This window comes from Entelurus aequoreus, linkage group LG08, assembly GCF_033978785.1.
Source record: "Entelurus aequoreus isolate RoL-2023_Sb linkage group LG08, RoL_Eaeq_v1.1, whole genome shotgun sequence".
Lineage (NCBI taxonomy): Eukaryota > Metazoa > Chordata > Actinopteri > Syngnathiformes > Syngnathidae > Entelurus > Entelurus aequoreus.
In genome coordinates, this window is record NC_084738.1 from 56429436 (window position 1) to 56456911 (window position 27476).

Genomic DNA, 27476 nt, shown 5'->3' on the forward strand with positions numbered 1-27476 from the left:
TGTCATCCAAATCAAAGTAATCCTGGTAAGAGTCTGTGTTGTCCCAGTTCTCTACAGGCGTCTGTGTATCCAAGTCAAAAGTCCTCCTGGTTAGAGTCTCTGTTATCCGAGTTCTTCCATCTTGACTGCATCTTTCGGGAATGTAAACAAAGAAGCGCCGGCTGTGTACTGTTGTTGCTGACTACGTTCGAAAAATACGTCCATTTCGCACCGACAACTTTCTTCTTTGCTTGCTCAGCTTCCTTCTCCATAATGCAATGAACATGATTGCAACAGATTCACGAACACAGATGTCCAGAATACTGTGGAATTATGAAATGAAAACAGAGCTTTTTCGTATTGGCTTCAATGTGGAAGGCATACCCGTGTTCCCCGGTCTACGTCACGCGCATACGTCATCCGCAGAGGCGTTTCGAACCGGAAGTTTAGCGGCAAATTTAAAATGTCACTTTATAAGTTAACCCGGCCGTATTGGCATGTGTTATAATGTTAAGATTTCATCATTGATATATAAACTATCAGACTGCGTGGTCGGTAGTAGTGGGTTTCAGTAGGCCTTTAAATATCGTGGAGAGTAGGAGTGATTCTTAGACTTAAGAACGTTGATAAAAAGCTTGTATTCTTAAGTTTGAGAGTAGGACTAAATTTTGCAAATTCTCAGGACTTAAGTGTAAAATGGCACTCTAAGAAGCTTGATAAGTACGGCCCCAGATCTTTACGTCAATCATAAGTTTTTTTTTGTTGTTTTTTTAATGTTTTTGTCTATACACATTTTGTTAAATACAACCCTGTGTTTTAATGGCAAAAACACATAACATATGCAATATTTTCCCTGAGAAACATTTGCAAGTGGAATATTTGATGTGAATAATTGAAGCTTTAAATAGGTCAATTATTCATAACAACATTGATTCATTATTATTTTTTGAGCAATGGCAGTTTAAAAAAAATCCCACTAAAATTCTTAAAAGGGCTCACTCATAAAAGTTTTTTTTTTTTTTTAATTAAATTTTAACATTTAAGTCTGTAGATCAACTTCAGGGGCCGTACTAATCAAGCTTCTTAGAGTGCCATTTTACACTTAAGTCCTGAGAATTTGCGAAATGTAGTCCTACTCTCAAACTTAAGAATAAAAGTTTTTTATCAACGTTCTTAAGTCTAAGAATCACTCCTACTTTCCACGATATTTAAGAGACCTTCAGAGGTGTCTTAAGTGGTTAGGAGTTGCCAGCAGGGGATGGCACTGAGGCGAGAGAGACGTGGCCGAACGTTCAGGGAGCGGAACGATGTCCTGGATTTGTTTGATGACGAGCAGCTGATCAAACGGTATCGTTTAGACAGAGCGGGTATTATTTTTGTCACAGATTTAATACTTTTCGATTCCTTGTTGATTTCTGCATGTGGCTGCAGTGGGCTAGTATATATAGAGCCACCCACACCAGTTTCAAATTAGTTGCCTAATTAATGAATTGGAAAGAAAATGTTATGAGAGTAGCATATGTGTGTGGCCGTTAGGTGAGTGACGTCAGTGAGTGTGTGGGCGAGAGAAGAGAGGGAGCGGTAGCGTGAGTGCCGGCGGGGACTAGTTTGTTTTGTATTATTTTGTAGTTTATTGTCAAAATATACACTCCCATTGTCCACTTAAATATTTCCAAGATATTTCTTTATTCTTAGACAACGGATTCCCTTCCGTGATTGGTCATTTCTATGGACACAGAAATGACGTCACCTAAAATTCCGTTTACGGCACATAGTAATGTCGTAATTCAGCTCTGAGTGTGACACTTAAGATTCAGTCCTACACTTCGCTGAAAGTGTGAGTAAGACGCTTGATAACTAACTTTTAAGTGCAGCTTTCAGCAAAGAATTTATTTACTCTTAAGTCAACTCTTAGCAGACTTCTTAGGAGTAATTGTAAGAAGCTTGATAAGTACGGCCCCAGATCTTTACGTCAATTATAAAAAAAACAATTTATTTTTTAATGGTTTTTGTCTATACACTTTTTGTTAAAGACAACCCTGTGTTTTAATGGCAAAAACACATAAAATATGCAATATTTTCCCTGAGAAACATTTGCAAGTGGAATATTTGATGTGAATAATTGAAGCTTTAAACAGGTCAATATTTCATAACAACATTGATTCATTGTTTTTTGAGCAATGGCAGTTTAATAAAAAAAATCCCACAAAAATTCTAAAAAGGGCTCACTAATAAAAGTGTTAAAAATAAGTTGTTGTTTTTGTTGTTTTTTAACACTTAAGTCTCTAGATCAACTTCCGATCTATACCTCAATTATAAGTTTTTATTATATTATTTTAGGTTTTTTGTTTTATACACTTTTTGTTAAAGACAATCCTGTTTTAATGGCAAAAACACAAAATATGCAATATTTTCCCCAAAAAATTTTATGTGGAATATTTGAAGCCTTAATTAATTCATAACAACATTGATTTTAATTCTTTAGTATTTTTTGAGTAATGGTAGTTTAAAAAAAAATCCCACTAAAATTATTGGGGATCCAAAAGGGCCTCACCCATAGAAGTGTTAAAAAGAAATATTTTTTTTATTTTTACTTTTAACACTTAAAGGGAAACTTCGGTTTTTTTCAACCTGGGCCCTGTTTTCATAATTTTTTCTGTATATGTGAGTGCTGGATAAAACTTTTTTTGAGGTCGCGCCAGTATTGAGCAGGGCAGGCAGCCTCCAGCCCAGCTAACGCTCGTACACAGGGCAAATGGCTCTCGTCAAAATTCGGCCTATAAACATGCATTTTTTTCACACTGACAGGCTCAGATAGTTACAATGAGTGTCCGACAACATACTAGAAAGGAGAAATTAACGTATGTCTCTACCTTTAGCTGGAGATCGCTGTATGTTGGGAGCTGTGTCCAAATCTCACCACGCTACAAATCTCGTTCCGAAATCTCGCGATAACTCGCGACAAAACACCGGTGGAAAAACAGTTACCTGACTGAGGTGAAGAGAGATGACTGAAGTGATTTTCTGTTGGATTACCGAAGACTGTTATTTTAGTTTTATAGAAAAGTTTGTTTGTTTGTCTGTCATGGCTGAATTTTTGCCTGATGTGGACGATTTGATTTGTCGCGAGTTATCGCGAGATTTCGGAACGAGATTTGTAGCGTGGTGAGATTTGGACACAGCTCCCAACAAACAGCGATCTCCAGCTAAAGGTAGAGACATACGTTAATTTCTCCTTTCTAGTATGTTGTCGGACACTCATTGTAACTATCTGAGCCTGTCAGTGTGAAAAAAATGCATGTTTATAGGCCGAATTTTGACGAGAGCCAGTTGCCCTGTGTACGAGCGTTAGCTGGGCTGGAGGCTGCCTGCCCTGCTCAATACTGGCGCGACCTCAAAAAAAGTTTTATCCAGCACTCACATATACAGAAAAAATTATGAAAACAGGGCCCAGGTTGAAAAAAACCGAAGTTTCCCTTTAAGACTCTAGATCAACTTCAGATCTATACGGCAATTATAAGTTTTTATTATTTTTATGTTTTTGTTGTATACACTTTTTGTTAAAGACAACCCTGTTTTTAATGGCAAAAACACAAAATATGCAATATTTTCCCCCAAAAAAATCAATGTGGAATATTTGATGTGAATAATTGAAGCCTTAAATAGGTCATTATTATTTTTTGAGCGATGGAAGTTTAAAAAAAATCCCACTAAAATTCTTGGGGATCCAAAAGGGCCTCACTCATAAAAGTGTTAAAAATATATATATATATATTTTTTTACTTTCAACACTTAAGTCTCTAGATCAACTTCAGATCTATACTTCAATTATAAGTTTTTATTATTTTTGTTTTATACACTTTTTGTTAAGGACAACCCTGTTTTAATGGCAAAAACACAAAATATGCAATATTTTCCCCAAAAAATGTAATGTGGAATATTTGAAGCCTTAAATAGGTCAATAATTCATAACAACATTGATTTTAATTCTTTAGTATTTTTTGAGTAATGGCAGTTTAAAAAAAAAAATCCCACTAAAATTATTGGGGATCCAAAAGGGCCTCACTCATAAAAGTGTTAAAAAGAAATATTTTTTTATTTTTAATTTTAACACTTAAGACTCTAGATCAACTTCAGGGGCCGTACTTATCAAGCTTCTTAGAATTACTCCTAAGAAGTCTGCTAAGAGTTGACTTAAGAGTAAATAAATTCTTCGCTGAAAGCTGCACTTAAAAGTTAGTTATCAAGCGTCTTACTCACACTTTCAGCGAAGTGTAGGACTGAATCTTAAGTGTCACACTCAGAGCTGAATTACGACATTACTATGTGCCGTAAACGGAATTTTAGGTGACGTCATTTCTGTGTCCATAGAAATGACCAATCACGGAAGGGAATCCGTTGTCTAAGAATAAAGAAATATCTTGGAAATATTTAAGTGGACAATGGGAGTGTATATTTTGACAATAAACTACAAAATAATACAAAACAAACTAGTCCCCGCCGGCACTCACGCTACCGCTCCCTCTCTTCTCTCGCCCACACACTCACTGACGTCACTCACCTCACGGCCACACACATACGCTACTCTCATAACATTTTCTTTCCAATTCATTAATTAGGCAACTAATTTGAAACTGGTGTGGGTGGCTCTATATATACTAGCCCACTGCAGCCACATGCAGAAATCAACAAGGAATCGAAAAGTATTAAATCTGTGACAAAAATAATACCCGCTCTGTCTAAACGATACCGTTTGATCAGCTGCTCGTCATCAAACAAATCCAGGACATCGTTCCGCTCCCTGAACGTTCAGCCACGTCCCTCTCGCCTCAGTGCCATCCCCTGCTGGCAACTCCTAACCACTTAAGACACCTCTGAAGGTCTCTTAAATATCGTGGAGAGTAAGAGTGATTCTTAGACTTAAGAACGTTGATAAAAAAACTTTTATTCTTAAGTTTGAGAGTAGGACTAAATTTCGCAAATTCTCAGGACTTAAGTGTAAAATGGCACTCTAAGAAGCTTGATAAGTACGGCCCCAGATCTATACGGCAATTATAAGTTTTTATTATTTTTATGTTTTTGTTGTATACACTTTTTGTTAAAGACAACCCTGTTTTTAATGGCAAAAACACAAAATATGCAATATTTTCCCCCAAAAAAATCAATGTGGAATATTTGATGTGAATAATTGAAGCCTTAAATAGGTCATTATTATTTTTTGAGCGATGGAAGTTTTAAAAAAAATCTCACTAAAATTCTTGGGGATCCAAAAGGGCCTCACTCATAAAAGTGTTAAAAATATACATTTTTTTCTTTTTTACTTTCAACACTTAAGTCTCTAGATCAACTTAAGGTCTATACTTCAATTATAAGTTTTTATTATTTTTGTTTTATACACTTTTTGTTAAGGACAACCCTGTTTTAATGGCAAAAACACAAAATATGCAATATTTTCCCCCAAAAAAATTCAAAGTGGAATATTTGATGTGAAGTAATTGAAGCCTTATATATGTCAATAATTCATGACAAAATTGATTTTCATAATTTTTTTGAGCAAAGACAGTTTTAAAGAAAACATTTTAAAAATGTTTTACTTTCAACATTTAAATCATGTTTTTGTTTTATGCCTTTTTGACAAAGAAACCCTTGTTCTTTTTATGGCAAACACACAAAATATGTAATATTTTCCCCCAAAATAATTTAAAGGGGAATTTTTGAAGTTATTGGAGCCTTAATAAGGTCATTAATTCATGATCCATAACAACATTGATTTTGATTCAATATTATTTTTGGAGCAATGACAGCTTTAAAGAAAAAACAGCTTTGCGTTATTAGAGTCAACATTGTAACTTGTTCTTTTTACATTTTACCCTCTTTTATTCCATTTGTTAATGTATTTTTCAGAATAAGAACCTTTTGTTCTTAAATGATGGATGATAAAACAATATAATATTACTAATTAATGTGTTCATACTGTTCATGATAAGTGTATTCCTCAAAGAGTGGATGGAACAAATGGAGTTTGAGATGTATTCATGGAAAATCATCTAAACAGTGACATTAGCTTTTTTGCTGTTAAGACCATTTTGGACTGTTTTAAGTCTAAAGAGACTTGAGTTCAAGCAAACAAAATGTATAAAAACATTTGGATTGAGTCTTAATAGATTATAATAATAATAATAATAATAATAATAATAATAATAGATTTTATAGATTTTTTTATTCTTAGTCTTAGGGTGTCCTAACTTTTTCCACTGAGAGTTGCTCCATCGGGGTGTGCTGAAAAAATCAATTCACATCCAAAATCGTGATTTTTATTTATTCCAATATTAAATTGATTTATAGTTTTTGAGAATCTTTTAAAAAATTATTATTATGTATTTTTTTCAAAAATACATTTTATTGATATTATTATTATTGATACTGTTGCTTTCATTAATTTTTGGTTTTCCTTTTTTATTTAAGCATTTTATTTGTATGTATTCTCAATTGTTTTAAAAATGTCTATTCTAAGTATTGTAAAGGAATTGGTTTTGAGTTGGGGTCGCTTTATTTTCTTTTATTAGATTAAATAACTTTATGTGATCTTTGTAAATAACATTTTAAAAATACATGTTTTAAGATATTTTTATAGGCCAACACTGCACAAATAAGTCGTACATCAGCAGCCAAGAGGAGCTTACAAAATAAACTAAAATGATAATGACTATGTTTCCTAAATAAACTGTCAATAAAGTTAAAGTGCTGATAAAAAATACAGCTTTACCACTTTAGTCATATTTTTTGCACTTATGAAACTTCTCTATGACTGTCTATTGTTTGTGTAATATTGTCATTAAGCCACAAGTGGTGCAAAAGTGTATTACAACTCAGCTTAGAAACTAATGTTTTTGGCGGCCCAACAACGATGGTTAAGAAACACTGGTTAAATGACAACAATTATTTAAAGGCCTACTGAAATGAAATGTTTTTATTTAAACGGGGATAGCAGATCCATTCTATGTGTCATACTTGATCATTTTGCGATATTGCCATATTTTTGCTGAAAGGATTTAGTATAGAACAACGACGATAAAGTTAGCAACTTTTGGTCTCTGATTAAAAAAAAGCCTTGCCCCTACCGGAAGTAGCGTGACGTAGTCGGTTGTTCGCTTCCTCATATTTTCCTATTGTTTTCAACGCAGCTAGAGCGATTCGGACCGAGAAAGCGACGATTACCCCATTAATTTGAGCGAGGATGAAAGATTCGTGGATGAGGAACGTTAGAGTGACGGACTAGAATGCAGTGCAAACGTATCTTTTTTCGCTCTGACCGTAACTTAGGTACAAGCTGGCTCATTGGATTCCACACTTTCTCCTTTTTCTATTGTGGATCACGGATTTGTATTTTAAACCACTTCGGATACTATATCCTCTTGAAAATGAGAGTCGAGAACGCGAAATGGACATTCACAGTGACTTTTATCTCCACGACAATACAACGGCGAAGCTCTTTAGCTACTGAGCTAACGTGATAGCATCTGGCTCAAATGCAGATAGAAACTAAATAAATAAATCCCTGACTGGAAGGATAGACAGAAAATCAACAATACTATTAAACCATGGACATGTAACTACACGGTTAATAATTCTCAGCCTGGCAAAGCTTAACAATGCTGTTGCTAACGACGCTGAAGCTAACTTAGCAACCGGACCTCACAGAGCTATGATAAAACATTAGCGCTCCACCTACGCCAGCCAGCCCTCATCTGCTCATCAACACCCGTGCTCCCCTGCGTTCCAGCGATCGACGGTGCGACGAAGAACTTCACCCGATCACAGATGCGGTCGGCGAGACGGAGGAAGTTAAGGTGAGTTCGGCGGCTAACGCGTCTGCTATCCATCTCTGTCTTCTTGGTTGTGTTGCTGTAGTCTGCTGCTAATACACCGATCCCACCTACAACTTTCTTCTTTGCAGTCTGCATTGTTTATTAAACAAATTGCAAAAGATTCACCAACACAGATGTCCAGAATACTGTGGAATTATGAAATGAAAACAGAGCTTTTTTGTATTGGATTCAATGGGTCCGAATACTTCCGTATCAACCGTTAACGTCACGCGCATACGTCATCATACATAGACGTTTTCAACCGGAAGTTTAGCGGGAAATTTAAAATTGCACTTTATAAGTTAACCCGGCCGTATTGGCATGTGTTGCAATGTTAAGATTTCATCATTGATATATAAACTATCAGACTGCGTGGTCGGTAGTAGTGGGTTTCAGTAGGCCTTTAAAAAACAAGAAAAAAAAATACAAAAATTAGGGGTATTTTATTTGAACTAAGCAAACATATCTGCCAATAGAACAAGAAAATTTGGCTTGTCAAGACTTTCCAAAACAAGTAAAATTAGCTAACCTCAATTAACCCAAAAATACCTTAAAATAAGTATATTCTCACTAATAACAAGTGCGCTTTTCTTGATAGAAAAAAAAAGACCTTTTTGCTCAATATGTTGAAAAATATTCTTAATTTAAGTAAATGCTAGTGCCATTATCTTGACATAATGATATGCGCTCGGCATTACATTTCTTGAAACCAGCAAATTTATACTAAAAACTAATTTATTTTTCTTAATGGAAAGGCAACAGGGCAACCGCTTGTTACTCTCGGGGTCTACTAGCCGCTCAGGCAAATCATATTGTCTAAAGATGCATTTTTCCATCGATAACATGACATCATCGCGCCAAGTACGTGCTCTTTCAGTCAATTAGTGCGCCTATATACAGCCAGGCCCCCGGCCAAATTTTTTTTAATTGTAATTTTGAAGAATTTACCTGAATGTGCATGAACTATTTCTGTTCAAAATTGTCTGAAATGTTAAATGTTTAAATATTAACTGTCAGTTTACTGTACTGTGCCAACTGTGCTACTATATGGGTACCTATTTTATATTGTTTCATTGAAAATAAAACCGCGAAGTCCATTTGGCTGTCATCTGTTTTAATTATGAGACTCAATTGTGTCAAAGTCATGATTTTTCTTTTTATGCTTAAAATAAGAAATTATTACTCTTAAAAAAAGTAGTTTTATACTTGTGAGTGTTGATGACACAGCTTTGCAACAGTTGATATTCTAGTTTCAAGCATGTTTTACTCATTATAGGTCATCAAATCTCAGCAACAAGCTGTAATATCTTACTGAAATCATTTAGGACCAAAACCCTTAAAACAAGTAAAACACTAACATAAAATCTGCTTAGTGAGAAGAATTATCTTATCAGACAGAAAATAAGCAAATATCACCCTTATTTGAGATATTTAATCTTACTTAGATTTCAGTTTTTGCAGTGTGATTAGCTGTCCCTGCGTTTCCCAGGAACCTGAGCTACTTCACGCGCCACGAGAGCCCGGCGTCCGTGATCCTGAGCCTGTGGGAGGCTCAGCACCAGGACTCCGGCGACCTGGACTCCCTGGCCAGCGCCCTGGAGGAGATCGGCAGAGTCCAGTCGCCCGGGAGCGGCGACGAAGGGCGGCTGACTTCCCTCGGCTTGTCAAGGACAGCAGACTGAGGAGTCCGGGGATCCACTCTCACCTGCATGAACGCTGCCGGACTTCTCGCCGCTGGACTCCCTCGGCCCCCCCGGGGGGGAATCCCACACGAGCGGGGAGCTCTTCTACTGACACTGAAGCCCGAGGTACGTTGGTGTTTTGGACCACGGGTGAGACCACTGTCTTCGAGGCGATGGACGCCCGTGACTTCCAAAGGGTCGGTCCCAGCGTTTAGTGTGACGTCATTGCTGTCATCCCTTCCTTTTTTCCCCCCCTTTCTACGTCGTGTCTTTCATCGTGCGGAAACGGGAGTTCAGAACAGACAGAAGGAACGCCGATGCTTAGCGCTGAGGAGTGGACGTTGCTGCCGAGGGATAGCGATCGCGTTGTCATGGTAACACAGTTCCTTTTTTTTTTTTTTTTTTTTTTTTTTTACAAGTTGTTGCTGCTGGTTGAAATGTGTTTGCTTGTGGACGCCCCCTTGCCCCCACCCCATCTCACACCCCCCAATCAGAACCAGAAGCTGGCCCACTTGCTCCAAACGGATGAATAAAGTGGCTTTGTGTCCAAGTCTGTGTCGCCTCTTTTCCCTGCTACGCCGTTATAAGACACAATTTGTGCTCTCATATCAAGCTGCATCTATTTTTTTTTCATCTAAATCCTAAACGTTTTTTTTACCGTATTTGTCCGATAGGTCAGGACATAGGCGCCGATCTACAGTTCTGGCAGTGGGTGCTCGGACGGGCGGTTGGCACTCAGCATCAAGGGTTGGAATTGGGGGTTAAATCACCAAAAATGATTCCCGGGCGCGGCCACCGCTGCTGCCCACTGCTCCTCTCACCTCCCAGGGGGTGATCAAGGGTGATGGGTCAAATGCAGAGAATAATTTCGCCACACCTAGTGTGTGTGTGACAATCATGTGTACTTTAAAGGCCTACTGAAATGATTTTTTTTTATTTAAACGGGAATAGCAGATCCATTCTGTGTCATACTTGATCATTTCGTGATATTGCCATATTTTTGCTGAAAGGATTTAGTATAGGACAACGACGAAAAAGTTCGCAACTTTTGGTCGCTGATAAAAAAAAGCTTTGCCTATACCGGAAGTAGCGTGACGTCACAGGATTCCTCACAATTCCCCGTTGTTTACAATGGAGCGAGAGAGATTCGGACCGAGAAAGCGACGATTACCCCATTAATTTGAGCGAGGATGAAATATTCGTGGATGAGGAACGTTAGAGTGAAGAACTAGAGAGGCAGTGCAGGGTGTATCTTTTTTCGCTCTGACCGTAACTTAGGTACAAGGTCTCATTGGATTCCACACACTCTCCTTTTTCTATTGTGGATCACGGATTTGTATTTTAAACCACCTCGGATACTATATCCTCTTGAAAATGAGAGTCAAGAACGCAAAATGGACATTCACAGTGACTTTTATCTCCACGACAATACATCAGCGAAGCTCTTTAGCTACTGAGCTAACGTGATAGCATCTGGCTCCAATGCAGATAGAAACAAAATAAATAAATCCCTGACTGTAAGGATAGACAGAAGATCAACAATACTATTAAACCATGGACCTGTAACTACACGGTTAATAATTCTCAGCCTGGCAAAGCTTAACAATGCTGTTGCTAACGACGCTGGAGCTAACTTAGCAACTTAGCAACCGGACCTCACAGAGCTATGATAAAAACATTAGCGCTCCACCTACGCCAGCCAGCCCTCATCTGCTCATCAACACCCATGCTCACCTGCGTTCCAGCGACGACGGCACGACGAAGGACTTCACCCGATCACAGATGCGGTGGCGGCTAGCGCGTCTGCTATCCAAGTAAGTACTCCTTGTTGTGTTGCTGCAGCCAGCCGCTAATACACCAATCCCACCTACAACTTTCTTCTTTGCAATCTCCATTGTTCATTAAACAAATTGCAAAAGATTCACCAACACAGATGTCCAGAATACTGTGGAATTGTTCGATGAAAACATAGCTTTTTGTATGGTGACACATTGGGTACGAATACTTCCGTTGCCGTCATGACGTCACGCGCAAAAGGTCATATCCAAAGGAGTTTTTCAACCAAAAGTTTAGCGGGAAATTTAAAATTGCACTTTATAAGTTAACCCGGCCGTATTGGCATGTGTTGCAATGTTAAGATTTCATCATTGATATATAAACTATCAGACTGTGTGGTCGGTAGTAGTGGGTTTCAGTAGGCCTTTAACTTTAACTTTAACTTAAATCTGTCAGCAGGGCCGCCAGGTGCAAAATGTGCTATAAGAATATTTAATAACACGAGGATTTTGTACGATCAGTGTCAGAGCTCGGTCCGCATTGCCGGCAGTAAGTCGGACCCGTGTGTAGTGAGGGTTGGACTCCGCCAAGGCTCCCTTTGTCACCGATTCTGTTCATAACTTTTATGGACAGAATTTCTAGGCGTAGTCAGGGCGTTGAGGGGATCTGGTTTGGTGGCTGCAGGATTAGGTCTCTGCTTTGTGCAGATGATGTGGTCCTGATGGCTTCATCTGTCCAGGATCTTCAGCTCTCACTGGATCGGTTCGCAGCCGAGTGTGAAGCGACTGGGATGAGAATCAGCACCTCCAAGTCCTAGTCCATGGTTCTCGCCCGGAAAAGGGTGGAGTGCCATCTCCGGGTTGGGGAGGAGACCCTGCCCCAAGTGGAGGAGTTCAAGTACCTCGGAGTCTTGTTCACGAGTGAGGGAAGAGTGGATCGTGAGGTCGACAGGCGGATCGGTGCGGCGTCTTGAGTAATGCGGATGCTGTATCGATCCGTTGTGGTGAAGAAGGAGCTGAGCCGGAAGGCGAAGCTCTCAATTTACCGGTCGATCTACGTTCCCATCCTCACCTATGGTCATGAGCTTTGGGTTATGACCGAAAGGACAAGATCACGGGTACAAGCGGCCGAAATGAGTTTCCTCCGCCGGGTGGCGGGGCTCTCCCTTAGAGATAGGGTGAGAAGCTCTGCCATCCGGGGGGAGCTCAAAGTAAAGCCGCTGCTCCTCCACATCGAGAGGAGCCAGATGAGGTGGTTCGGGCATCTGGTCAGGATGCCACCCGAACGCCTCCCTAGGGAGGTGTTTAGGGCACGTCCGACCGGTAGGAGGCCACGGGGAAGACCCAGGACACGTTGGGTAGACTATGTCTCCTGGCTGGCCTGGGAACGCCTCGGGATCCCCCGGGAGGAGCTGGACGAAGTGGCTGGGGAGAGTAAAGTCTGGGATTTTGGATGGATTTTGTTCCAAAAGGAAGTAAAAAAGTTAGTTTCCATTGGAAAGTGAAGTGAATTATATTTATATAGCGCTTTTCTCTAGTGACTCAAAGCGCTTTTACATAGTGAAACACAATATCTAACTTTTGGGTGGCACTGGGAGCAGGTGGGTAAAGTGTCTTGCCCAAGGACACAACTGCAGTGACTAAGATGGCTAGTCACTGCCAACGAACTAGTCCAACGAAACCTGGAACCTTCCAAGTTGCTGGCACAGCCACTCGACCAACCGAGCTATACCGTCAGCTGGTGTCGTCGCTCTGACGTCATTGGCAGCACTTTTTGCTCAAATGAAAATTATATTTCTTTTGCTTTAATAAATGAGGTGAGTGTCCCACAAACTACCAGGAAGGATTTCTCTTTTGTATAAAGTGTGCCACTTTAGCTTTGAACTGACTTTGATTTCACTTTCAGTTCGTTTTGCCCCTGCATGGACGCTCGTCTTTGTTTCCTGATTGTTTTGTTGCAAAACCACGAAAAACTGGGATTTTCATTGGCTGTCAAAATGTAACATGCGGTGTCTTCATAGGAACTTCCTCAATCTGCTTTCACTTTCTGTTTGAAATCGTTGCAACACATTTGCTGTCAGTTCTGTTGTCACTTTGCTGTGCAACAATCATGACTTCAAGGCAAATAGGATGTTTCTTATGGAAGTAGAATTGTCTCAAGTCAACTTATATATATATATCAATATGATATTAATACATATGCATATATTAATAAATATACAAATACAAATGTGATATACAAATAAATTAATAATTTGTATAAATAAACGCATATTTGTAAATAAATTTTTGAGATTTGAAAATATATACAAATAAAATGTATAAATATAAAAATGTGACATACAAATAAATCAAGAATTTGTATAATAAACGTGTATTTGTAAATATGTTTTTGAGATTTGAATATAAATATGCTTGATTTTGTATTTGTATTTGTATTGAATTTGCATATGTGGATCGCTTTTTTGCTTTTGTGTCGATGAGACATTCCTCCCACAAACCAGATGCACAAATAAATGTGACCTACACACTCCTCTGAACAACCAGCAGAGGGCACTGCAGCCAGAGCCCTAATTTTTAGCCCAATCCTCATGTTCTATAAAGGCCAACACTATTATTATTATTATTATTATTATCATCAGCTGTTAATACATAACTCAGAAAAGGGTTGGCTAATCGATATACTTAACATTTAATAGTTGTTATGATATATGTTGTTCACGTTGTAAATATGAAATGAAACAGTTGCCAACTGAATGGGACTGATTCTGCCAACTGGAAAATGAAAAAAAAAAGTATTATTATGAGCAGAGGTGGGTAGAGTACCCAAACATTGTAAGAGTAGTGTTACTTTACAATAATAGGACTTAAGTACAAAACCCAAAACATGCGCGGTTTTTCCTTGGTGGTGAGACAGAATTTGCCATCAATCCCACATGGGTGCTCAGCATTGGTATCGGCGCCTATGGGTCAGGATTATTCAGACTAAAAAACATTGTAGAATTGAATACTATATTGGTGATGTTCAAAGCTAGAAATACAGTTCTTCCGAAGGACTTACAAAAGTGTTCACACCTGAAGATGAGAACCACAGAAGGCCGTATGACTTTAAACATCCAAGAGCGGCGAACAAACTTGAAACAAATGTGCTTGTCTGTTGCTGGTGTGAAAGCATGGAATTCTCTAAAGAAAGACTTAAAAAGTTGCAAGAATATTTTTGAATTCAAATAGAGTTACAAAAAGAGACAACAGGCATTATATCAAACTGATTTTTCATTTTCATTGGACGCGTCGTTGTGAAAATGCCATCCATCCATCCATCCATTTTCTTCCGCTTATCCGAGGTCGGGTCGCAGGGGAAGCAGCCTAAGCAGAGAATCCCAGACTCCCTCTCCCCAGCCACTTCGTCCAGCTCCTCCCGGGGGATCCCGAGGCGTTCCCAGGCCAGCCGGGAGACATAGTCTTCCCAACGTGTCCTGGGTCTTCCCCGTGGCCTCCTGCCGGTCGGACGTACCCTAAACACCTCTCTAGGGAGGCGTTCGGGTGGCATCCTGACCAGATGCCCGAACCAACTCATCTGGCTCCTCTCGATGTGGAGGAGCAGCGGCTTTACTCTGAGTTCCCCACGGATGACAGAGCTTCTCACCCTATCTCTAAGGGAGAAACCCACCACCCGGGGGAGAAATCTCATTTCGGCCGCTTGTACCCTTGATCTTGTCCTTTTGGTCATAATCCAAAGCTCATGACCATATGTGAGGATGGGAACGTAGATCGACCGGTAAATTGAGAGCTTTGCCTTCCGGCTCAGCTCCTTCTTCACCACAACGGATCGATACATTACTGAAGACGCCGCACCGATCCGCATGCCGATCTCACGATCCACTCTTCCCTCACTCGTGAACAAGACTCAGAGGTACTTGAACTCCTCCACTTGGGGCAAGATCTTCTCCCCAACTTGGAGATGGCACTCCACCCTGGCACAGAACCATGGACTCAGACTTGGAGGTGCTGATTCTCATCCCAGTCGCTTCACACTCGGCTGCGAACCGATCCAGTGAGAGCTGAAGATCCTGGCCAGATCAGGACCACATCATCTGCAAAAAGCAGAGACCTAATCCTGCAGCCACTAAACGGGATCCCCTCAACGCCCAGACTGCGCCTAGAAATTCTGTCCATAAAAGTTATGAACAGAATGAGTGACAAAGGGCAGCCTTGGCGGAGTCCAACCCTCACTGGAAACGGGTCCGACTTACTTACTTACCGGCAATGATGACCGAGCTCTGACACTGATCATACGGGGAGCGGACCGCCACAATCAGACCCCATACTCTCTGTGAAAATGTTTAAACGAAAATTAAAATGTATGTTGGAGTTCGGGTGTTGGTGGAGGGAACAGTGATAAAGTCCTCTAATATAATTTGTGTTAAAAAAGGGGGCAGATAAATATAAGAATATTATTCTTCCATCTGCTCCTTTGTTATCATGGAAATTTTTAAGAAACACAAAAAAAACAATGAAAGTGTGAACTGTACGTGGCTTGTATACATGCATTTTTATGAAAGGAATAAAAAGAAATGATGATAGTTTTACCATCTGTACGAACAAGAATTTTAAAAATACCATAATTTGAGCCTTTCAATACATGGATGTTAACAAACACTGCGCCGGAAGTGCTGCAGTGTCTCCTTGTAGCCACGCAGTGTCGCTGTTCTGCCAACTACAGCTTTTCCAGCATTACCGTTCGTTAATTCACAGACAAAGCTGCAATATATACTGAATGTGGTCATGTTTTACTGTGGCAGTTGGTTCTGAACTACGTCGACTCAGGTAAGTATGAACATTTCCTGCAATTAATTTAATTAATTTAAGCTTTAAATTTTTAATTAATTTAAGCTTCCGGTGCGATAATTGGTCATTTTCCATCTGGCAACGCTGCTAAACTAGCTAGCTACTGGAGATGTCCCTAACATAAAATAGATACCTTATCTATGAACGACACGCGAACTAAAGCATCGATACACGCTGACTGATAAGGCACTAACATAGTAATGATAATACATCTTAATAAAACTATGGTAGAAACTAGTTTAATATCGAACAAATGGTCGTGGAGGCGCTAGTTTAGTAGCTATGTGATGTTAACCATAGACATCCTATAAGTAGATGCAGCATTGGCTGCTGTTACGCGAGAAATTCGGCCGCCATCTTGAAGTGGTGATGAGGAGCCGGCGAGCAGCCTAAACTGACACTTGACAGGTAGAAAACAAAGATGGTGTTCAGCGTTTTCCTGCTCAAATGAGCGGACTGTTGAAAATAGGAATCGGGGGATTACTTTTCCCAAGTAAGATATTTTGATCATTTTCATGGTCAAAATCGCGGAAATTCCGTGTTTCCTGATGAAAATAACGGGGCAGACACAGGTGGTGCGTTCACGGCTACAAGCAAAGTGTATTGCGCGTGTGCGTGCGAGGGGGCGCGTGAGGCAGCAAGTACCTCTGCCTCACAGTAGGGGGCGATATATTGTCAACTTGCAGTTCAATGCCTCTGGCTGCAGTACTCTGACTCGCCACACTGGGAGAAGTGGGGGCGCTCAAGCTAGCAGACACATGTCTCTCCAGCGGAAGCCAGACTTTTTTCTTTTTTTTAAAAAAACTGTATTTATAAAAAACATGGCATTTTTATTAGAGTGAGCCAGCGTTTGTGGGTGTTTTTTGTCAGATGCGTGGGTTCCCTCCGGGTACTCCGGCTTCCTCCCACCTCCAAAAGACATGCACCTGGGGATAGGCTGATTGGCAACACTAAAATTGGCCCTAGTGTGTGAATGTGAGTGTGAATGTTGTCTGTCTATCTGCGTTGGCCCTGCGATGAGGTGGCGACTTGTCCAGGGTGTACCCCGCCTTGCGCCCGATTGTAGCTGAGATAGGCTCCAGCGCCCCCCGCGACCCCGAAGGGAATAAGCGGTAGAAAATGGATGGATGGATGGATTGCTTGGAATGAAATGAATGTGTCTGCCAATATGGAGGATTATATAATGTATCCACAACGGTGGCAGAGGGGTTAGTGCATCTGCCTCACAATACCAAGGTCCTGAGTAGTCCTGAGTTCAATCCCGGGCTCGGGCTCTTTCTGTGTGGAGTTTGCATGTTCTCCCCGTGACTGCGTGGGTTCCCTCCGGGTACTCCGGCTTCCTCCCACCTCCAAAGACATGCACCTGGGGATAAGCTGATTGGCAACACTAATTTGGCCCTGGTGTGTGAATGTGAGTGTAAGGCTGCAGCTAACGATTATTTTTCTATCGATTAATCTATAGATTATTTTTTTCGATTGATCGGTTAATCTATAGATTATTTTTTTCGATTAATCTATAGATTATTTTTCCTTTTACCGATTATTTTTTTATTCAAAATGAAGATGAAAAAATAAATGTAGGCCCGTTTTTTCAAAAGGCATGGCTTTTATTTACAAAAAAAAAGAAGTATGGCCACCCAGTCAACATTGACAACAACATGACTAAATATTCTGTAACAATGTAAACATTTAAAACTTTTAAAATTTAACAAAATTAAAAGTAGCTTATTTGCTTTTTAATGTGCAAATATAAGAGTCAACATACAGTGCAAATCTTAATATTCTGCAATAGTATAAGCATTTCAAAAGTAAAAGTATTGCTTATTTTGCTTTAAAATGTGCAAAAATAAAGATAAACATCCAATACAAAAAAGTGCAAAACGATATATTCTGTAACAACAGTGTAAACATTTCAACAAAAGTGAAAGTATTGCTTATTTGCTAAAATGTGCAAAAATAAAGATAAACATCCAATACAAAAAAGTGCCAATCTAAATATTCTGGAGCACTGTAAACATTAAGTATTGCTTTTAAAATGTGCAAAATAAACATCCAGTCCAACACAGTACACAATAACCAATTCTACTCATTCCAGTGAGTGTCTAACAGTTGTAATGAAGAAAGGTTAGCATGTCTACATGCTTTGGTTCTTTTCTTATTTACAATATTCCCAGCAGCTGAAAATAGGCGCTCAGAAGGGGTCGATGTGGCTGGAACTGAGAGCTAATTAGCCTTCACCTCAAGCCAGGATTGCGAGTGAGCTGAGCTGCAGTTGAAGTTTCTAGAAGGTCAACGGGCTCATAGTGATGTTACTAGTAGTTGACTGGGAGGTGTTTATTATCATTTGGGGAGAGTCCGCTGCCTGATGCTCACCTGCTAAACACCTATCTGCTCCACCCTGAAGCGCTGACTACATGCGCTCTGAATACGCACTGCTGATTGGCTGATAATGCTTCGTGTGTACCAATCAGATGGTTGTGTGGGTGGGACAATGCTGCGTGCTGAGACAGAGGCAGACGGAGCAAAGCAGCTTGCTAAGACTTTAGCTTAGAAACTCGTTCGGTACACCCCCGTACCGAACCGAAAGCCCCGTACCGAAACGGTTCAATACAAAACACGTACCGTTACACCCCTAGCAGATACAAATGACACATTCATGTTTTTGTGTAATGATGACAACGTATGCTCGCGCGGACGATTGACTAGTTGATGGTTTTCTTTTCAAAGGTTCGTTCATAGCCGTTGTGCTGCTATGATAGGCCATTTCCGCTCGACACAGTGTGCATACAACAACATTATTAGGCCGTTTATTGAAATACTCCCACACTTTTGACCACTTTTGGCATGCTTTTCCCCCCTCGCTCGCACCGCTCGCATCGTCTTCTTTGATCGTCTGCTTTGCGCTTCGCCATGACGGTAGTGTGACGTCATTATGCGACGCGTCGACGCACAAAAACGGCGTCGACGTATTTACGTAACCGATGACGTCGACTACGTCGACGCGTCGTTTCAGCCTTATGTGAGTGTGAATGTTGTCTGTCTATCTGGGTTGGCCCTGTGATGAGGTGGCGACTTGTCCAGGGTGTACCCTGCCTTCCGCCCAAATGTAGCTGAGATAGGCTCCAGCGCCCCCCGCGACCCCAAAGGGAATAAGCGGTTGAAAATGGATGGATGGATAACGTTTTTATGAAAGCGAATAGCTCCCTTCTTTTTCCTGTTAGTCTAATGTGCAACCTAAATCACCATGAATTACCATTACCACAAATTGATTAACTTGGACCCTGACTTAAACAAGTTGAAAAACTTATTTGGGTGTTACCATTTAGTGGTCAATTGCACGGAATATGTACTGTACTGTGCAATCTACTAATAAAAGTTTCAACCAATCAATCAACAATGATTAGAGCTGCACATATGAATTTAAATTTTTTTTTAAAAAGAAGAAAGAAAAACTCCAAAAGTATCTATGCCTCACCTGGTGTTTAGTTCACCGCACGTCACTGGTCAGATCATTATTACCTCCGCGCGGTATTATCTTGTATATATTTTTCCCCCAATTTGATGGTGTACCTTATGACAGTGTTTTTCAACCACTGTGCCGTGAGATACAGTCTGGTGTGCTGTGGGAGATTATCTAATTTCACATAATTGGGTGAAAATTTTTTTTTGCAAACCAGTAATTATAGTCTGCAAATTGTGTGTTGTTGTTGAGTGTCGGTGCTGTCTAGAGCTCGGCAGAGTAACCATGTAATACTCTTCCATATCAGTAGGTGGCAGCCGGTAGCTAATTGCTTTGTAAATGCAGGTAAAAAGGTGTCTTATGCTTAAACCAAAAATAAACAAAAGATGAGTGCCCTTAAGAAAAGGCATTAAAGCTTAGAGAAGGCTAAGCCGAACGAAACTAAAACTGAACTGGCTACAAAGTAAACAAAAACAGAATGCTGGACGACAGCAAAAACTTACTGTGGAGCAAAGACGGCGTCCACAATGTACATCCGAACATGACATGACAATCAACAAAGTCCCCACAAAGAAGGATAAAAACAACTGAAATATTCTTGATTGCTAAAACAAAGTAGTTGCGGGAAATATCGCTCAAAGGAAGACATGAAGCTGCCTGGGTATGGTTTAAAGTCATATCCAACAATTGCGACAACAACTTTTAACTGTCAACTGAGTTTATGATTTCTGCTGGTTGGATTTTTTCAACGCAAAAAATGTGCCTTGACTCAAAAAAAGGTTGGAAAAACACTGCCTTATGAAGTGGCCACTGCGTGTACGTGTCCATGCAGACACCAGAGGGCGCTGTGTACTCTCTCTCTCTCTCTCTCTCTCTCTCTCTCTCTCTCTCTCTCTCTCTCTCTCTCTCTCTCTCTCTGTCTCTCTGTCTCTCTGTCTCTCTCTCTCTACAAGTGACTGTCCTATCTGTATGTGCACGCACGCGCGCGGTCACAGGGACGCCGCCAGAATACTGGGCCCCATGAGAAGAAAAAAATCACATTGGGCCCCCCACTGTGCAGCTGTTGTCACCAAAATACTTTTAATTTTAATTTTTGCTTGGAATTGTCTTTAATTATACGATCTCCCTACACACACACACACACACACACACACACACACACACACACACACACACACACACACTTGTTTCCACGACACTGGTTAAAGTTCACAGTGTGTGTGCTCTTATCTTTCTGTTCGACACCCATCTTCATTGATGGGACATTTTTCACACACACACACACGGACCCCCGCATTAATCTGCAGCAGGGCATGCTGGGTAAATATTAATCTTCTTCACTACTATAGGCACTCGGCAAAGCGTGACTGAGCCGGACGTTGCTAACCTCCACCCACCCCCGCCCCCCAGGCCCCCCTCAACCAATAAAGGCTTCCCCCGCAACACCCCTTAAACTCCCCCCCCCTGCCCACCAGTGGACAATTGGCATGAGTCAAAAGGCTTAGAGTCGACTTTCTCTCTCTTTCTTTCTTTCTTTCTTTCTTTTCTTTCCTAAAGGGCGAGCAGACACTCGACATTCCGACCAGCACACACAGGAAGTCTATGTGCTGCACAGACAAGCGATGGGAGGGGTAGGGGGGTGCTAAATGCAAGTCATGTGCAGCTCATGAGAACTAACCTACAAAAGTTGGAATTTGTTTTGCTTTGAGACGACTCTGCCCGGCTCTGTTGCCACGGCAACGCTCGCTTTCCCAGGCTAATCCTCTGGCGCTAAAGCTAGTGCGCTAATTGATCCGCCGTTGTTTACTAACCCCCCGCTTATTCAAAAATGCCTCCGATTCCACAATGAGCGCCAGGATCCATTTGTCATTTTTTTTACACGGAGCACGGCGTGGGTGGCTGCTGTTGAAAGGGGAGGGGGGTTAGGGGGGTTTGTGGCGTGCCTCGGATTACTGTACGTTTGCGGCTGGCGGGGCCGTCTGCTGCCGGCTGGGATCAGACGGCGAACATCAGCGTCTTTTCCAAGACAACGTCTATTTTTAATGCTCCCAATTATCGCTCTCGCATTCCTGCCGGGCCCCAGAACTAACTTATCAGGTCATGTGACTCATCGTCAGCCGCCCCTACCCGCTGCGGCGCAGGTGCCAAGCACGCTGACATCACCTGCGCCCAAACAAAGGCCGCATTCCTTGCTGTGTTGTAATCTTCTGTTAATGTTCAAGCCCGGCCGGACTCAACCTCTCTGTCTGATGTCCTCGCGCCCTCGTCTCCTCGCCTCCTCGCCACCTCTCTCCGGGGGCGCCAACACTGGTGCTGAATCCACAAGAAGATTTCCAGGACTGGTTCCAGAGCCCCAAATCCCCCAAGCCTCCGTACGGCTCCGCTGGTTCCATGACGTGAAATCAAACGCGCGGCGCGGGCCAACAAGAAGCAGCGCCGCAGACGCTGACAACCGTTAGACAAAGGCACAACCTTCCTGTCGCCACTCCCAAACTGCACGACAACAAGAATGTTTGCATGGAAGAATAAGTTTCACTGTCAGACAAAAACATTGTGTAATGTGCATGCCAGGCCACTAGTTGGCGACAAAGTAAGTTTGACCAATGTTGTGTAGTGTTGTGTCATGTAGTGTAGTGTCGCATCGTATATTGTCATGTACTGTAGTGTTGTGTAGTGTTGTGTGCTGTTATGCAGTGTCGTGTTGTATAGTGTCGTGTCATGTATTGTCATACATTGTTGTGTAGCGTAGATAAGTGTAGTGTCATGTAATATCGTATAGTGTCGTGCCATGTAGTGTTGTGTTGTGTCATGTAGCGTAGTTTAGTGCCATGTAGTATTGTGTAGTGCCGTGTCATGTAGTTTTGTGTCATGTTATGTAGTATTGTGTTGTGTAGTATTGTGTCGTGTCATGTAGTGTAGTGTCGTGTCATGTAGTATTGTGCAGTATTGTGTCAGGTAGTGTAGTGTCGTGTCATGTAGTATTGTGTCGTGTCATGTAGTATTGTGCAGTATTGTGTCAGGTAGTGTAGTGTCGTGTCATGTAGTATTGTGTCGTGTCATGTAGTGTAGTGTCGTGTCATGTAGTATTATGTAGTGTTGTGTCATGTAGTATTGTGTCATGTCATGTTGTGTAGTGTCATGTAGTATTGTGCAGTATTGTGTCATGTAGTGTCGTGTCGTGTCATGTGGTATTGTGCATTATTGTGTCATGTAGTGTAGTGTCGTGTCATGTAGTATTGTGTCGTGTCATGTAGTGTAGTGTCGTGTCATGTAGTATTGTGTCATGTAGTGTAGTGTAGAATTTGTCGGTTCATGTAGTATTGTGTTGTGTCATGTAGTATTGTGTCATGTAGTGTAGTGACGTGTCATGTAGTATTATGTAGTGTTGTGTCATGTAGCATTGTGTTGTGTCATGTAGTATTGTGTCATGTAGTGTAGTGACGTGTCATGTAGTATTATGTAGTGTTGTGTCATGTAGTATTGTGTCGTGTCATGTAGTATTGTGTCATGTAGTATTGTGTTGTGTCATGTAGTATTGTGTCGTGTCATGTAGTGTAGTGTCGTGTCATGTAGTATTGTGCAGTATTGTGTCATGTAGTGTAGTGTCGTGTCATGTAGTATTGTGCAGTATTGTGTCATGTAGTGTAGTGTCGTGTCATGTAGTGTAGTGTCGTGTCATGTAGTGTAGTGTCGTGTCATGTTTTATTGTGTCATGTAGTGTAGTGACGTGTCATATAGTATTATGTAGTGACGTGTCATGTAGTATTATGTAGTGTTGTGTCATGTAGTGTAGTGTCGTGTCATGTAGTATTGTGTCATGTAGGGTAGTGTAGAATTTGTCGGTTCATGTAGTATTGTGTCGTGCCATGTAGTATTGTGTCGTGTCATGTAGTATGGTCATGTAGTGTAGTGTAAAATTTGTTGATTCATGTAGTATTGTGTTGTGTCATGTAGTATTGTGTCATGTAGTGTAGTGACGTGTCATGTAGTATTATGTAGTGTTGTGTCATGTAGTATTGTGTCGTGTCATGTAGTATTGTGTCATGTAGTATTGTGTTGTGTCATTGTGTCATGTAGTGTAGTGACGTGTCATGTAGTATTATGTAGTGTTGTGTCATGTAGTATTATGTAGTGTTGTGTCATGTAGTATTGTGTCATGTAGTGTAGTGAAGTGTCATGTAGTATTATGTAGTGTTGTGTCATGTAGTATTGTGTCATGTAGTGTAGTGTAGAATGTGTCGGTTCATGTAGTATTGTGTCGTGTAGTGTAGTGTAGTGTAGTGTAGTATTGTGTCGGTTCATGTAGTATTGTGTCATGCCGTGTAGTGTAGAATTTGTCGACTTATGTAGTATGGTGTCATGTCATATAGTGTAGTGTCATGTCATGTAGTATTGTGTCATGTAGTGTAGTGTAGTATTGTGTCGGGTTGTGTAGTGTAGTGTAAGGTCATGTAGTATTGTGTCGGTTTATGTACAAACCCTGTTTCCATATGAGTTGGGAAATTGTGTTAGATGTAAATATAAACGGAATACAATGATTTGCAAATCCTTTTCAACCCATATTCAGTTGAATGCACTACAAAAACAAGATATTTGATGTTCAAACTGATAAACTTTTTTTTTTTTTTGCAAATAATAATTAACTTAGAATTTCATGGCTGCAACACGTGCCAAAGTAGTTGGGAAAGGGCATGTTCACCACTGTGTTACATGGCCTTTCCTTTTAACAACACTCAGTAAATGCTTGGGAACTGAGGAGACCAATTTTTGAAGCTTTTCAGGTGGAATTCTTTCCCATTCTTGCTTGATGTACAGCTTAAGTTGTTCAACAGTCCGGGGGTCTCCGTGGTGGTATTTTAGGCTTCATAATGCGCCACACATTTTCAATGGGAGACAGGTCTGGACTACAGGCAGGCCAGTCTAGTACCCGCACTCTTTTACTATGAAGCCACGTTGATGTAACACGTGGGTTGGCATTGTCTTGCTGAAATAAGCAGGGGCGTCCATGGTAACATTGCTTGGATGGCAACATATGTTGCTCCAAAACCTGTATGTACCTTTCAGCATTAATGGCGCCTTCACAGATGTGTAAGTTACCCATGTCTTGGGCACTAATACACCCCCATACCATCACAGATGCTGGCTTTTCAACATTGCGCCTATAACAATCCGGATGGTTCTTTTCCTCTTTGGTCCGGAGGACACGATGTCCACAGTTTCCAAAAACAATTTGAAATGTGGACTCGTCAGACCACAGAACACTTTTCCACTTTGTATCAGTGCATCTTAGATGAGCTCAGGCCCAGCGAAGCCGACTGCGTTTCTGGGTGTTGTTGATAAACGGTTTTCGCCTTGCATGGGAGAGTTTTAACTTGCACTTACAGATGTAGCGACCAACTGTAGTTACTGACAGTGGGTTTCTGAAGTGTTCCTGAGCCCATGTGGTGATATCCTTTACACACTGATGTCGCTTTTTGATGCAGTACAGCCTGAGGGATCGAAGGTCACGGGCTTAGCTGCTTACGTGCAGTGATTTCTCCAGATTCTCTGAACCCTTTGATGATATTACAGACCGTAGATGGTGAAATCCCTAAATTCCTTGCAATAGCTGGTTGAGAAAGGTTTTTCTTAAACTGTTCAACAATTTGCTCACGCATTTGTTGACACAGTGTTGACCCTCGCCCCATCCTTGTTTGTGAATGACTGAGCATTTCATGGAATCTACTTTTATACCCAATCATGGCACCCACCTGTTCCCAATTTGCCTGTTCACCTGTGGGATGTTCCAAATAAGTGTTTGATGAGCATTCCTCAACTTTATCAGTATTTATTGCCACCTTTCCCAACTTCTTTGTCACGTGTTGCTGGCATCAAATTCTAAAGTTAATGATTATTTGCAAAAAAAAAAAAGTTTATCAGTTTGAACATCAAATATGTTGTCTTTGTAGCATATTCAACTGAATATGGGTTGAAAATGATTTGCAAATCATTGTATTCCGTTTATATTTACATCTAACACAATTTCCCAACTCATATGGAAACGGGGTTTGTAGTATTGTGTCATGTAGTGTAGTGTAGTATTGCTGCATAGCGAGTACCTCAAGGCGACTAAGTTATCCAGTTGTTCACGCGCTAAATGGGATTGGTTCCTCCTCGGTCCATCGCCTCCGCCCAGTTTGGCCAAAAATCATCTGCGAGGAAACAAAAAGACAAAAACCAAAAACAAGACGAGCTGATGAGGTTCAGGTTTTGTATGGACATGATTGAACAAAACAAAGGTTGAACATGGTGATAATCTTATGTTATCACAACTCGGCTCAAAATTAAATCCAAAAAACACAATTTAGACGAATTGTATAAAGTACACACTGACTCATGATAGTATAGTATAATTATTGTCATAATCATTAATCACTAAAGCAAAAAAAAAAACAGTTTAGCAGATAGCTTGCTAACAAGTTTGAGAAGCTAACTGATGCTAAACAAGCTAACATTGTTAGTATTACACCATTAGTTGACATGACAACAGTATTTTTTTATATAATAATTTCTCAAACATTCACTGATGTCTCCAAAACACAATCATATATATGCCTTACTGTACGTAACATAAATGCCCACTTAATCGTCCTGTAACCTAAATTATTTTTTTTTAATGTTTTGTTGTTTGTTTTTTTTTAATGTCATTGAGTTACTAGTAATGTGCTTAGTCAGTTCCTTCAGGAATTTGCATTAATTCACCCAAATCCAAACAATCCCCACTAAGTATGCGCAGGTTCAGGGTCATTTACATCAATTTGTCTCTTAACAGCGCTCAAACTTGTTTCTTGTGTAGACAAAGCAGAAACAACAACATGCAACAATACAGCAACTATTAATTACTCAAACGGTAGAAGTGTTCTCCCGCATAGCTCAGGCCTACTTCCTGGTCCTGTCTATGACTCTAAGCCTTCTGGGAATGTAGTGTATCAACATTTAGCAAACCCGGCGTCCGCACTTCCTAGTTTACATGTATTTATGTAATTATTAAACATTTATTTATCCAAGCTAAGGCAATTTGCTGACCTAACAAACGGGCAACATTTACTTGTTAGAGATGTTGAAGTGTGATGATCTCATCATAGGGCTGGGTGATATGGCTGAAAACTGTGTCACGATGTAAGTGTTTTATATCAGTTAAATATCGATATTTTTTAATGACCTATTTAAAATAAGGACCAAGAGATAAATATATTAAATGTAAAATGGGGACGGCGTGGTGAAGTTGGTAGAGTGGTCGGGCCAGCAATCGGAGGGTTGCTGGTTACTGGGGTCCAATCCCCACCTTCTACCATCCTAGTCACGTCCGTTGTGTCCTTGGGCAAGACACTTCACCCTTGCTCCTGATGGCTGCTGGTTAGCGCCTTGCATGGCAGCTCCCGCCATCAGTGTGTGAATGTGTGTGTGAATGGGTGAATGTGGAAATACTGTCAAAGCGCTTTGAGTACCTTGAAGGTAGAAAAGCGCTATACAAGTATAACCCATTTATCATTTATCATTTATTTATAAACAATTTTTTTATATAGTGTAACCTTCCTCTGATTGTAATCCCCTCAGCTATTAAGGCAGAAAGAAAAGGAAATGTCAAAACAAGCATGGAAAACACTCAAACAATGTAAACAAAATTCTAAAATCACTATGAACACGTAACAATAACTTCTTAATGTCATGATCCGTGGTCTGGATCATGTTATGTTTTGTTAGTTTTGGACTCCATAGTTCCTGTTTTTGTGCACCCTTGTTTGTTTTAGTTACCATGGTTCCTTATTATTTACACCTGTCTCTGATTAGTGTTCGCCCGCTCACCTGCTTCCCGAGCACTAAT

At 40.7% G+C, this 27476-nt stretch overlaps 2 protein-coding genes across 2 annotated transcripts in view; both read left to right on the forward strand.

Annotated features, from left to right (window-relative positions):
* LOC133656407 (netrin receptor UNC5D-like) overlaps positions 1-10054 on the forward strand; it is a 190173-nt gene extending 180119 nt beyond the window's left edge. Inside the window, exon 17 of the mRNA XM_062057491.1 lies at positions 9337-10054. Within this exon, the coding sequence (XP_061913475.1) occupies positions 9337-9529 (193 nt within the window). The 3' untranslated portion in view covers positions 9530-10054. The remainder of the gene's footprint in view (positions 1-9336) is intronic.
* Positions 10055-16032: 5978 nt separating this feature from the next.
* The window catches only part of tnfrsfa (tumor necrosis factor receptor superfamily, member a), a 100732-nt gene continuing 89288 nt past the window's right edge, over positions 16033-27476 (forward strand). Inside the window, exon 1 of the mRNA XM_062056849.1 lies at positions 16033-16131. The gene's annotated coding sequence lies outside the window, so the exon portion shown is untranslated. The remainder of the gene's footprint in view (positions 16132-27476) is intronic.